The sequence below is a fragment of the Glandiceps talaboti genome, chromosome 16 (assembly GCF_964340395.1).
Source record: "Glandiceps talaboti chromosome 16, keGlaTala1.1, whole genome shotgun sequence".
Taxonomy (NCBI): domain Eukaryota; kingdom Metazoa; phylum Hemichordata; class Enteropneusta; family Spengelidae; genus Glandiceps; species Glandiceps talaboti.
Genome location: NC_135564.1, coordinates 7,319,257 through 7,333,312, shown reverse-complemented (window position 1 = coordinate 7,333,312; position 14,056 = coordinate 7,319,257). Strand labels below are relative to the sequence as shown.

Below are 14,056 nucleotides of genomic sequence, written 5' to 3'. Positions count from 1 at the left end.
ACAATAGTAGTTTTTGTTGACCACACCAATGCATCTTTTAAAACTATAATCAGTCAACACTTCTAATTTCGCCTAAAATGTTGTCCAATTTGGCTAGGAGCACTTTCAATGTAACAACTATGGTTGAAAAATTGCCGTCTGAACATTTTGGGCTTAGAGACCACACTTTTCATTGAATGGATGCCTAAAAGTCTCATTACTGGTTGTTTGTCATAGTTCAATCAATCAACCTTCCACATCGGCAGGTGGTACCATTACATTCACCATCATATCTATTCAAGATGGGGCATATGTGATCGTTTAGACCGAAATGTTATGTACACAATTATTGCACTTTGCGAGATTGGCTTTTTTGTGACGTTTCAATGCCAATTGCACCCAAACAATTACTAAGGTAACCGTTAAAGTATTGCTCGGTATCAATGCTTTCTTGAAAAGGACCCGATTTAAGGTGCTGTTATTCTAACGATTAATGTTGACGGATACGTGTCCCTACTGTTGTTGTTTGAATTCGTAGCAAAACATCACAGAGTTAAAGATTCCATCACGATAATAGGTTACCATTTTGTGAATGGATATTTTACCACATACACTATGGTTAATATTCATAACGATGTCTGCTCTGTGAAACATAAAGCCTTTCAAATGTCGTTGAGATACGATTCTAATGGATGCGTTTACATGACATCAACACGGGTTTCGTTATCCCCGGTTGAGCTAACTTGTATTGATTGTCGTACATATAATTGAGAATCTAAGCAATGCCCAGTTTTGAGCTTATTCAAATCAGCGAAATTTCCAATACACTGACAGGTAAAGCTTTTCCATTAATTTATTGAGGATGGTTATTAAAATTAACATTATATTTTGGTTAGGCGAGTATAAACTATAACGCACAATAACTGACTATAGTAGCAAACGAGGACGGCGATATCGATTAGCTCCTTTAAGTATCTCATCTTTGTGTCAGGTTTGAAAAGAAATCAGCCATTACGTGTCAGCGATATGGCTGCGAACGGATGGACGGAGCCCATTGCAAAAGCGCCCTATCCCCTCATCTATGTGCTTTACATTACATGTTTGTGTACTGTTCCGTACCTTGCACGGGCGATAACACAGTGCTTAAGTATACCTTTAAAGCGATGGCGTTGTGTTACAGCTGTCAATTCAGATTGCAAAAAGAGTGACACAAAAACAAATCTCTCCACACAACGTTCTTAACGACCTCATTAACAAATATTATATTTCAACATCAGCAGATACCTTCTGGAACAATCTGTCTCAGAGATCATTATGTCACGCAAAATAATTAACCCCAGTCGTCTGCATATCTTGGGATGCGCACAATTATTATCGATTATTTAATTGCCCGTAGCGTACTATGAAATATTAAGGAAGAAAAATACATCAAAGTTGAGCTACAGATTCCCAAATGGTTTAACCGAGGATAAAAGTACGAATAAGTCACATCACTTGTGGGCTAAACATAGGTATTTATCAGTCAATGTGGGATACAAGCAAATCTTGCTCTCTAGCAAACAATGATTACATGGAAGGAAGACAGTGAGTTCTAGTTTTCTTTAAAATATTAAGGAGGTCGACATTTTGTTTGAATTGCTAAAAGTTCAAAAGTTATTCAATATAAACCATCGGTCGTATCAATAATATATCGTAAAAGCGAAAATCAAACGTCACGACAGACCAATAAACTGTTGACCTCTTTCGATGTATATGTAATTCTGCTAAAACATACTCAGAACGCATGGCAAAGTTTTATATGGAGTGTGATGTTGACTTCTCACAGAAGAGGCCTGATCAATTATTGAGTGAATTGGTGTCTTTTTTCTGTGTCTTCTGCTTTCTGCAAATTGTAACATTGAGACTCTCATTAAATTTCCATTTTGATTTATTGTGCTTCAAATGTTCGCATTTCGCTAAATGCGAATTCCCATGGCAACATACGTCTTTTCTATTTTGAGATCTCTTTAACATTGCATTCAGTCGATCAGATCGTAACAAAATGACTAGTTAAAGCGATTTTTCATCTGAGATAAGAACTATATGTGAACGTACAAAATCTACAATATCAAAGTCAGGCTAATGATGACATGGCTTTTCAGTTTTCACCATTCCTTATCTGTCGCTTACAGTTAGATTGGGGAATCCAAACCGGAAATTACGTTTTGGATTTAGAACGAGGCTATTGAACTTATATCCTCGCCTGTATCCTAAGAACGTCCGCGTTATGCATGTGTTTGTTGATTTGTCCTACGTACCATACATTCCCTACACAAAAGGAGAATTCATAAATTCGCAACAGTCTTGGTCAATCTGTAATTTGAAGGAAACTACTACCAGTCGTATTTAGATTGTATTAACAATAATCAGCAAACTTCTATTGCATTTCAGAGGTCGAGTTTTCAAGTAGACGTCACCATATGTGTTGAGATTAAGGAATGGAAGTTTCAGTAAAGGAACAGGCAATTAGGTATACTTGAGATGGCAAGACAAATATTCCGTACGTGTTTACCCGAAATGTTACAATCATTATTCCCACACTCACAAATTAATAGTCTACCTGTGAAGACACTAAAGACACACTCGCGTTCGTCACATAGCTCAATGAAACGTGAAATTACAACATTCCATAACTGTTGTTGTATGTTAAGAAGACTGCAACTCATTAAAATGACACGGGATAGATTGTACTCGAGCAATATGCTCCCTGGCTGATTTAATAAAAACCGTTCAAATTGGATAAAAGAAACCAAATCATATGAGAGTTAAAGGAAAGGATGTTTGTGTTAGATTATAGTTTCACTATATCGTGTACTGTTTTGTTTATCTTTTTCCGCGCAAAATGTCGTATAGACATGAAAACTAGTGTTACACGAGCATAGCATAATGGCTACAAACTTAGGGAGCCTCGTAAAGGCAGCTATTTATGTGTGAACATTTGAAAATTCCATAAAACAAAGAAAGATTGGAAATTTTTCATTCCAAGAAATATGTTGGATCCTTAATTTTTAATATACTGTTTTGTAATTCAATCTTTAAGAACGACTCGTTCCAAGGTTCAGAATGGAAAAATGAATTTTTTTTCAATTATATTGCATGTTGCATTATTTTCGTAACTTCTCCTTGCAAGTGTATGAGTTTTTAATATAAGATACCATTTATTGAGGTTCGACTTTGGCAAGTTTCAAGGTATCCGCTTTAAATTATTAGTTCCATCTAAATGGAAAGAAATATATCTCGAATGAACTATTTATATTGTCTAAGCAACTCATGCGGATTGGTACTCATGACTTCGAATTGAATAAATACGACTAATTTCTATAACTGTTCAAATTACACGGATAGTGATACCTAACGAATGAATTTAAAGTCCAGTGATCGTCTATAAATGCCAATGCGTACTGTTTTTTGTGTAAAAAAAAGACTGTGTTGACAAGCGAGATGCGCCGCGTCGAAATAACTATATTCCGACAAATTCGACCAACAAGTTAAATTTGACTTCTTGGTGTAGATATTTGTATAGAAATCACTTGGGGAAAACTGTTCTTTTAACCATCTTAGCCACTGCATTTGCACGACCACGTTGCCAAATAAAAACGCTACAAAATAAATAGTATTATTTTCGCTTTAGAACGTTGTGTATTTACACGAAAAACCGACAAACGTTTTTGACTGTTTACACGGAAGACAGAACAAATCGATAGCGATGCTGTAGTGTTGAACATATGCAAAAATAACACAAAGATTCGGAGCAAGCTTAAGTATGTTATCACTGGGGTTACGTTTTTAAACTGTTTTCGGTCGTTATACGACGCCTTTTTCAATTCTTTCAGTTTTGGCCCTTTGACATAGCCTTGCTTCGTCGAATGAAAACGGTCGACTTTCGAATCGTTTTCAAACACATTTTTAGCGTCTCCGTGTGAACGGTAATTGCAAACGCTGCAAAGTAGTTTCGTTTTCATTTCAAACCGGCATCGTGTAAACGGGGTCTTCTTGTCAAACTTTGACTACTTACTTCATCTTTGTAAACATCGTCGTTGCATACAAATAGATTAATTTGAAATAAAAATGCATTCACTGTACAAATAAAGAAGTTAATAGTTCAAAAAATTCGTCCCCTACTAAGGAAATCCTAAGTTATTAAACTACAGGAAATAATGGGAGTGCGATCACTATACTCCAGACTTTGAATTACAATTCCCAAAGCTTTCAAAAGAAAGATTTGCATAGAAATTGTTCCGCTACAGCACTTCCTTTTGCACTGAAAATTGGACAATGATATGAACGTACGTGACGTAAATTCGGAGTTGATAATAGAACAAGCGCAACAAAATACCAACACATTTGCTTGCTCTTGTTAAGCAGGAATTAAACAAGTTCCATGCAAAGACATGCAATATAATTAGCGTCGATAAAGCAAAGCAATATCAAATAAACACCACAAGAGCTAGGATCCCATAACTGCTGATAGAATACAAAATGTTATAGCAATCAAGTACAATTGTTGATGTTGCATTACAGCTTCCACATATATAAACAAACTGATAAAAGAGTCTTCTGAACTTCCACACCAAGGCACCACTGTTGTATTTGTATCATTTTCATGTACTGTTGTTTTTACCTCATTTGTCACCATTCCTTAGCTCATGTCATTAGAGCAAACGCACTGGGGCTTTTCGCGGGTTGTATGCGTTCAATCCTTTGATCATTGTGTACAATTCTTCACGGTGACGTTGTCATGCAATAAAGCAGGTTAAAGGCAAGTTTTTATTTATAAAAATATTCAATCGTATATTGGGCTCTATCTTACATTGAGATTGCTTTTTAAAGTGGCGTTATGATTGAGAAATGGGAATTTATTTTGAATGTTTACGTTAAAACAAGAACGTTGCTATGTTAGTTGATAGTATATAGACTAAGTCCATTACTGTAACTCAATCCAAGATCTGTGAATTAATATGAGTAATTGAAAGCACCTAAATACTTGAAAATCTTTGTAATTGTACGTTAAGGAAGTGAGTTGCGAAGGAACATGCTGTCATATGGCAAAGTTTACAGAGATTTGAAACATTTAGAGAAATTGGTCCCCGGCCTATATTTTAACTGAACACAGTCACATACAAACATAAAAAGTATAAACATCATCTAAATAGCAGTCTCAAAAGAAACCATGATTCAGAAGTGAAGAGAACAGGTACATATGACATAAAAGTTCACCGAAATAACAGTCTCCAAACAAACGATGAAATGAAGAGAACAGGTACATATAATCTAAAATAAATTGCAACAGGTGCCAATGAACCATCGTTGGAACAAGGGTACAGGCATTGTCAGCATAAAGGAATAACTATTGAAGAAACGAAACATCACAGGATTATGGTGCGACGGTTTGAAAATTCTTACGGTATTTGCAAATGATTGAAACTTTTGACAACTTTAATCTGTGTAGCGTGTTTGGCTTTTTTTCTATTCGTTCGTAAGTCCCTACGGTTTCATTGATCATATGTTACTTTTCCCTCAAATCCTTTTAATGCTTACAACTTCAGTTTGCCGTCTGGGATTTCAGGCAATGTACGATCATATTTAATTCTTTACGGTATAGAAAACATCAAAAGCAGCGAATAGTAACATAAACTCAAATGCTGCAATTTGATCCATGCTGCTACAAGCTCTGCGTGTATATGTTTTGGTGAGTTTCAATAATATTTAAAGGGGTTTATAAGATATTAAATTGTAAATAATAATTCTTGAATAATAGTAGTGGAGATGTGCAATACATGCAGTACCTCAGGTGAAGTTTCATCCGCCCAATTTCTTCATGGACATTATTTCAGATATGCTGGTCTGGATTTTGATACTGCTAGGAGATGCCCTTGGCAGTCATCGGTAGTACATTTGGTGTATCCAACATCATACACATATCATATAAACCCGTTCATTTACAGGTATGGTGTCTTGAAAAGTCTCAAACTTCTAGCAAATCATTTGCCTATGCACCAAATTATAACATTAGTACGAAAAGGAATTCGTGACGGGGGAACATATGTCCTAGAAATCTTTATCGACAAATGTGGTGTACAGTATCTGTTTCTCCAGTAATGGTCGAAATACTTTTATATTTTCAATGCGTTTGTTATAATGTAATTTACGTATTTTGTCTGGAGCATGCATTATTTCACCCTCATGTTTTGAATAATAACACCAGAAAAGTGAGGTCGCCTTTGGTAAATTTCTTCTCCTGTGGTACGTTACAGTCGTGACTATTCGTCTTAACAGTAAAATGTACTGCATCGACAAAGTAACAATTTATATGGTGCGTAAACAGTACAAAAAAGATACTTTTGCTGCAAAAGTTTGTCTATTTTCCAGACATTTCTGAAAAAACATATATATTCAACATGTATAACCTTTCTCACAAAACAATTTTTAAGTATAACTGGATGAATATGGTTCAGTAATGATTCGTTGATCAGGCCTAAAAAATGGTCCCCGTTACTCGGCCCCCACCTAGTTTTTCACGCCGACGGTAAACTTGTTTTTACATATTCGAGGAAAAAATAACAAAAAATCGCGAAATTGTGAAGTCTCGCAAGAAATGGTGGATACGGAAACTGACATCAACTTAAAAAGACAATAGAAATTGTTCTTTCTAACTGTAATGGCTATGCTTCTGATGAGAAGAAACAAATAACACAGAGACCACATGGAAAACAATGGAAAACATAACTACCTGAAGTAGACATTTACATATGAAAAAACAATATTTAAAATAAATAACATACAAAATCTACCTACATCACCTACTCTAAAATTGAGCTTAATCAGATCCCGTAACCACACAATTTTTTTTGTATTAGGCCTCATATATCGATATTTCTCACAAAACCGTTACATCCACATTACTGATCGACTGCGAATCTGAATGAGTACATATCACATTATTATTTCACTCCGTATAATATACCTAATGATCTGGCATTTAAAAGTGTTTAATCGTTCAACAACAGGTGCAGTTGGTTTTTAAATAAAGTTACAGTAGTTCTGAGTATTTTTGGGGAAATGCTGATGTTCGGTTCAACTAATTCTAAGGTCGTCACTCATCGAACTGTAAAGGCCAGGTTTGGATGACCGTATGGTTATCAGTTTTAATGATAGCTACACATATACATTCCATTTTCATCGTCAGGGTACTACGTCACTGATGTCATACCACGCGACGCTTACTATCCGTTAATGAAAATCAAGTGGATATAATTTCGAAGGACGTGAAGATTAAAGGTTGTACATATGAACCTCAGTCTGGGCATCTACATATTTTGACACTTTTTAAGGCAAATTAAGTCATATACAGTTATAGTCATTACTGGCATCATAAGACGGGTCATCTGGTTATTGATTACCAATCTAAAAGTTAATCTGCATATGTATCAGAGTACTCGGTTAAATTTTAATTTAATTTAAATCTTAATATAAATTAAATTTACATATTAAGCAAATATTAATTTGAGCCATCACTACTAAACACAAAGTTAAACACAACAAATAGAACATACCAAGATCAAAAACACAACAATATCAACAACAATAACAATAACAACAACAATAACAATAACAACAACAACAACAACAACAACAACAACAACAACAACAACAACAAAAGTTAATACCTGCATTATGAGAGGTTACCACTGTTACCTACTCTAGATATTCTGGCTTGTCCTAATATTATACCGGCCAATGCAACAACTAAAGCGATGTTTTCACATACAGCAGGGTACAATAGAACATCTAAATTTGTAATTCATAAGCTGATCGAAATAACTAACTCTATTTCAATATTTCTCGCCAAAAACTTGAAAATAGAGTAGATATAGTCTAAATGTCTTAGTGTATCTTGGAACCAAAATATTGACCGCGACCTTGCCGAAATTGCTTAATTTATTAACAAGGCTCAATCAATTGTCTATGGTATCATTACCAAATAAAGCGCTGTCTTTTTCCCATGTTTTGAGAGTGATATGGCAAAACCTGGACGTGCTTGATACGACAGTGGTAATCCAGCCTTTGGTTTACTAAGATAGACGCAAACTAAATATATTGTTCTTCAATGTGATACATTACACTTGTGGGTTTCTCTGTAACAGTTGTGCGATTCTAATCACGCTGTGATGAACGAAGTGTTAACATTGGAAGTCCTAAAACAGCACTGCAACTTCATGGAATTCTAAATAAACTAGTTTTCAGAGACGCTTTCCTACTGACACTATTATTAAACCAACATCCATTCAATAGCTTATCATTGTTTTATCAACATGTTGCGACAATACTTTTAGTTTCTGTATATCTTAGAAAATCGAATCTTCATCTACCAGGGTAATACAAGGCACATCAATATATATTATAGTAAATGAAGAAAAGTATACGAACGACCCAGTATCTCTGTACTACCAAGATCAAACTAACTTCTGTTTTTAATGTATGAAGTACATTTTGAAATTCTCAGCACCGCAAAGAAATTGAAAAGTAACAACTATCTCTTTTTTGCATGAAATCTGAGATAATGCAATTCATCATTACGTCTTTCGAAATTACCCTTATGTGTGTGGTTGGCTAAATAAGTCTAAACGTAAAGATGACAGTATACGTTTTAAAACGTACTAGGTAAGCTATGGTTAACTTTAAGTATACGTCTGTCGATTACACTCTATGAAACGTGTGAGGAAAGTATGTGTTACCTACTTCTGCAAACTTTCGCCATTTCAGAATAAAACGAGTGCCTCTTTTCCAAGGAGAACTGAAACACATTTTTGAAGACTCGGAAACCATTGGGGTTGCTTGGAAAAGAGATATTTGGAGAATATCTGACTTCGTTATTGAAATTTGATGCCATTACGAAATTCCACGGTTTTTCCATGAATACTATAAAACCAATTAGATGGACGTCGAAGAAATTTAACATCTTTATCAAAGCCCAAGACAGTCTTTGAACGACAGGATAAGTTCTAGTAAGAGTTGGAAAATTTTGGCGATCGTTGAACACAGCTATTGCCGCTCCAGAGACAATGGGCATATTCCAGTGGCTAGCCAAAGGGGAAGCTATATCCATGGCTGTCCAACATGCTGGTCCAATAAAGACATGAGGGTCATATCTAAACCGTAAGTCCGTCATCTTTATTACCGTTTTCACTGTATTACAGCTGCTATAGTTGACCATTGACGTAAGGGTTTGTCCTTCAAGGAGCGATGGGTCGTTGTTGGTCGAGTCTATTGCAATATCTATTGCTGGGGCTATGCGTGGCGACGTGAAGGGGTTATCGCTGTGAGCATCCGCGGAGGTTAGGAACACGGACAGCTTAAATTCTTCTGCGCTACACATTCCCACTACAAATATGACTAGTGCCAGTTGTAGACAAAGATGTTGGTGGCGAAAAAGCTGCATATCAAAAGGATGGTGTTTGCTACGTCTTTGGTGAGTGAAATGACAGCTGTTGAAATAGTGGATTCAGACGATGAACGGATTCCCCGAAGGCATCATTGAGAAGCGCTTTCAGTGAAATGATGCGCTTTCCTCCTTTAGTTTCCCATACATATTAGACACCGCTCCCTTGAGATGTGATTAAGCCTGCTACAGTTACCATAAAACGCTATTTTCTTGACTGCTTGGTGGTTTAATAATCAGATTGGTTCTCAGAATCGAAAATTCGGTACTATAACATTGAAATGTTGCAATCAGTTTCTTTTTGTCACATGGTAATCATTGCCAAGATTTTAGGAAAAAGATACTAATATTTCGTAACACAGCTATAACTGAACTCAAATGCGCTCACCGTCTTCAATTTACCAGGTGTAATTCTCCGCTAAACCCGATACTAAATTCACGTTGTGTGCATCCGATCCGATGAAATATGACTTGGAAAAGGCCACCTAGCTATTTGTCGAGGTGAGGTTGTACCTTATTTGAATATTCAAATTAGGATGATGTGAATTTTCTGTTACTTTACTGCACGTCCGTCACCGATTTGACGTCGCCTTCATAGAGACTACCAGCTATTATCAAAAATAATGAAGCGATAAAAATTTAAGCCAATTTTGTTTTCAATATATTAATAATTAATATATGAACCATTAACATGTGAGAAGCGATATAATATGTACCGATCTAATTTACCAACTCGATTTTGATCTGTTCCAAGAGTGATCAATATATACGCTCGAAAACATATGTTCAGATTTGGGTTCATTAATTAAGTTGTATTCTTTTTGTCTTTCCTGTAATAAGCGTTTCCTATAATAAATACGTTTCTACGCTAGAAAAGCAGAGGAATCAATAACATATTTAAGGTTCAAATTTACTATATCTGGTCAGTTTGAGTAACAATTTAGCTGTTATAAGTGAAAAAAATAAGCTTACACAGGCCATGCAGCCATAACATTCAAAATTCGGCAAAACTATTTCATCAAATGCGAACATACAGCACATTAAAACACTTGGTAAGGCTTATCTTGACCTAAGTATTACATGTTTATTGCAATCATTGTACGAATAATATTCTTTCTTCGTGTGGAAAATTTGAAAAAAAAAACCATACGGTGGAGGGTTTAATGGTGCAACCTACCAAACATGTACTACGCACGCTATTACAGTAACGGTACGTTGAATAAAAATATACAGAAAACCTATTAACACGATAGTGATCTTTCAGACGATGGATGACATGCTCTATTTTTCATGAAAACATATTATCTGTTTTTATCTGTATTTCGGATGAGTCTGTGATTCAAATATGGTCGAGACATGGTTTTTTTCTCCACATCTCTTGCGTTTAACCCCTTTTTTAATCTCAAGTATTGCTACAAAGGTACAAATAAAGAAAAAAATACCTACTTCTCGAAACGCTGGTTACGTTCAAAAGTGACTCTGCATTAACATTCTTTGTATCTATACTCCTAATACCGGCTGGGTCACTTGGAATCGATACGTTTGTGATGGTGTCAGAGTGTAAGAATTTGTACCATGCAAATGCCACGATATAGTTAGGTGAAGAAAGGTCCTTTTGGTGCAACAGTCCAACCAAGTGTATGTCAAAATACTCCAGCATTCTCACCAGAGCATATGATAATTTTCGATAGTCCGGATAGGTTCTCGTGAGTGTTGGAAAGAGGATCCTATTCCTGTATGTTGGATCCTCCGCGGCGCCAGATACGATTGGTAGGTTCCAATGTCCGGCAAGCGGTCCTATGATATCCATTGGTTCCCAACATGCCGGTCCAACGATAACATCGGGATCGATAGACGTGTAAACATCAGAGATCACTTTTACCGCTGATTTCAAATTGCATGTACTGTCGTTGAGAATGGCACGAAATGTACGGTTATTCAATAAATTGCCATGGCTGTTTATCTCCTCAACTGCGATATCAATTGCTGGACTGATGCGTGATGCCGAGTATTCTTTGAACACGGGATCGTTGTCAATTTTTAACATTACAGACAAAACAACTTCTTGTGTTTTGCTAAGCGCTAGAATGTTTAGAAGAAAAGTAAGCTGAAATAATGAAAGTAATACTGGACGAACCCTCATGGCGATGTGCAGTCCTTTAAAAAAAGTGCTAACGAGCCCGGAAGAAAATTCTTGTGATATTCAAACTACGCCTCGTGTATTTTGTATTGTTCTTTGGCTAGCACAGAATATATAGTAGCCAGTGCGTCTTAAACCAAGAATTTTATGTTCAGTTCAAGTTTCCAATGTACTCTAGCTTCTGTCAAACAGCTAACAAACGCCGTGTAACACATTCGGTATACATTAAGTCTGGCTTTCTCGGATTCATGCGACGCTTGTTTTTTGCAATTATCGAGTTGACATCAAGCAGTATGCACGTGCATGTATTAGCCGCCAAGATACGTCGATGCAATCTATTTTCGACAACGCCTTTCGTATGTTTCTAAGAGCCTATACGTTGCAAGAGCCGATAAAGAGATCCTGTATGTGAAAGTCTTCGTATGCACATGACATGCATCAGGCATACAGCTCATGACGTAGCTCTGACAACCCACGAGTCAAAGGTCACACAATATTGAATATCCAAATAGACAGTGTAATACATTATCCGACTGCGTCTTCCTCGTCATTTCCAAGGTAAACATATCGCTGTTATGGAATTATATCTTTAAACATCGGTACCTGCATATCTATCACGTTACAAAATGATACAATTTGAACATATGACTACTGCTATAAAGAAAATGTTAACAGCAAAGAATAACAACAATAGCTGAAGTAGGAATTTCATTTTTAAAAATACACTGTAATCAGTCTTGAAGTAGATGACGTTACTTCTGTAAGTAAGTATGTGTGTGTGTGTGTGTGTGTGTGCGTGCGTGCATGCGTGCTTGCATGAATGGATGTATGTATGTATGTATGTATGGATGGATGGATGGATGGATGGATGTATGGATGGATGTATGTATGTATGTATAGAACACAACCGTGTTATAATGACCTTGATTTTAATATATCTATACAACGTTGTCATCATTTATCGAAGGATGTTTGTGTATATTGTAAGATGAAAACCTAATCGTTGTACCTTTGAATGTGAACAAATAGGAGGGGTTCCTTGCCACTCAAAATAGGGCTTTGCACCCTGCTATTCAATGGTACGACATTGCGCCTCTTTTCGAAGAGTCTAAGTGTACGCCCCATTTTGAGATTCTGGTGTTATATATCATATGACAAATGCTTTGTGACAGGCTACCTTGCCAATACAACAATTTATTTTATATCTTCTAATTCCATCTAATAAAACTGATCTTTAACCCAAACGTTTCTCTTCCATGGAGGCCATTTTTTCTGTCGAAGGAGTCTGAGGTAATAAACCGCATATTGGGATCTGTATAACTGACTTAAATGGCACTATTGAGTATTAGGTCTTGGGAATGGCTTGAACATGCATGTATGGATATATCTGTGTGTAATATGCTGCATATATGTTGCAGGTCAATCATTTTCATATAACCAACGATATTAGATACCCCTTATCTATTGAAGTTAATATGCTATGATCTTCGACTCATCTATCCATTTCAGTATGAATCTTCTAGAAAAAGGCAAGTGAAAGGGTATGAGTATTCGTTATTTTCTAGATGAATATGTTTCACAATGAACAGGATTACAAAGCGGAGGACCATCATGTTATTCATATTATTTGTTGTCGTTTAAATTACTTTTCGTGACCTTTGAATCAAAGTAGCACAATTGCATAACAAAAGGTGAATTTTAAATAGCATCTTGATTAGGTACATCAGATGAAGAGAATTTTAGTATATCTATTCGGTCTTTTAATCTAGTCATTTTGTCAGTCACGAGACAGATTTTGTCGAATATTTTAGCGTATTACACATTTGTCACATTCTTGAATATTGTACGTTTGATGTGTGTTAAGTGTACAGTATTCAATGTTAACTGTATGTTCCGTATGTGTAATGCTACCTAGTACTGTGTCGTTAAATGTTAACTGTATGTCCTGTATGTGAATTAAATGCTGAATGTGTCTTTTCTTTCTTTCATTTCAATTCAATTCATTATATTGTACACCTGTGCTTTCATTTCAATCAATTATATATTCAGTCTCGGTGCCTTTTCTTCACCGGTACGTTCAGTTCTGCCAATCAGATTGCCTTCATAAGTTTTCAGGCCATATGATCCAGCCGTATTGAAGTTAGAAGCGCGCACATGATCTTGGCAGTCTTTATTTATAGCCAGACCGGTAACATATGTCACTTCTGTGTACATTTTCAGTTGCAGTTTTCAAATAAAGTTGTGTTTAACTGTTTACAACAGCGTGTCCGTGTCGTATTAATAGGACGAGACTATCATGATAACTCAAACTTCACAAATATTCTCATGTATCTGCATTGAATGTAAATTAGTTTCGTACTTTGCAACTGATTTCCTTCCGAGATACTAATTTCTGCGTTTTCATCCCTGACAATATCAGAGCATCGCCAGAACTATATCAATCTTGTCACACTGGTTCA

The 14,056-nt window shown here is 36.0% G+C and overlaps 1 protein-coding gene across 3 annotated transcripts in view; it reads right to left on the bottom strand.

Moving 5' to 3' along the window:
* Positions 1-14,056, bottom strand: part of LOC144447811 (atrial natriuretic peptide receptor 1-like) — a 196,750-nt gene that overhangs the window by 52,115 nt on the left and 130,579 nt on the right. The window contains exon 1 of one of the 3 annotated variants that reach the window (XM_078137897.1): positions 8,758-8,875. The exons of the other annotated variants lie outside the window; for them this stretch is intronic. Within the exon in view, the coding sequence (XP_077994023.1) occupies positions 8,758-8,776 (19 nt within the window). The 5' untranslated portion in view covers positions 8,777-8,875. Of the gene's footprint in view, positions 1-8,757; positions 8,876-14,056 lie in introns of those variants that run through there. 3 annotated transcript variants of the gene reach the window in all.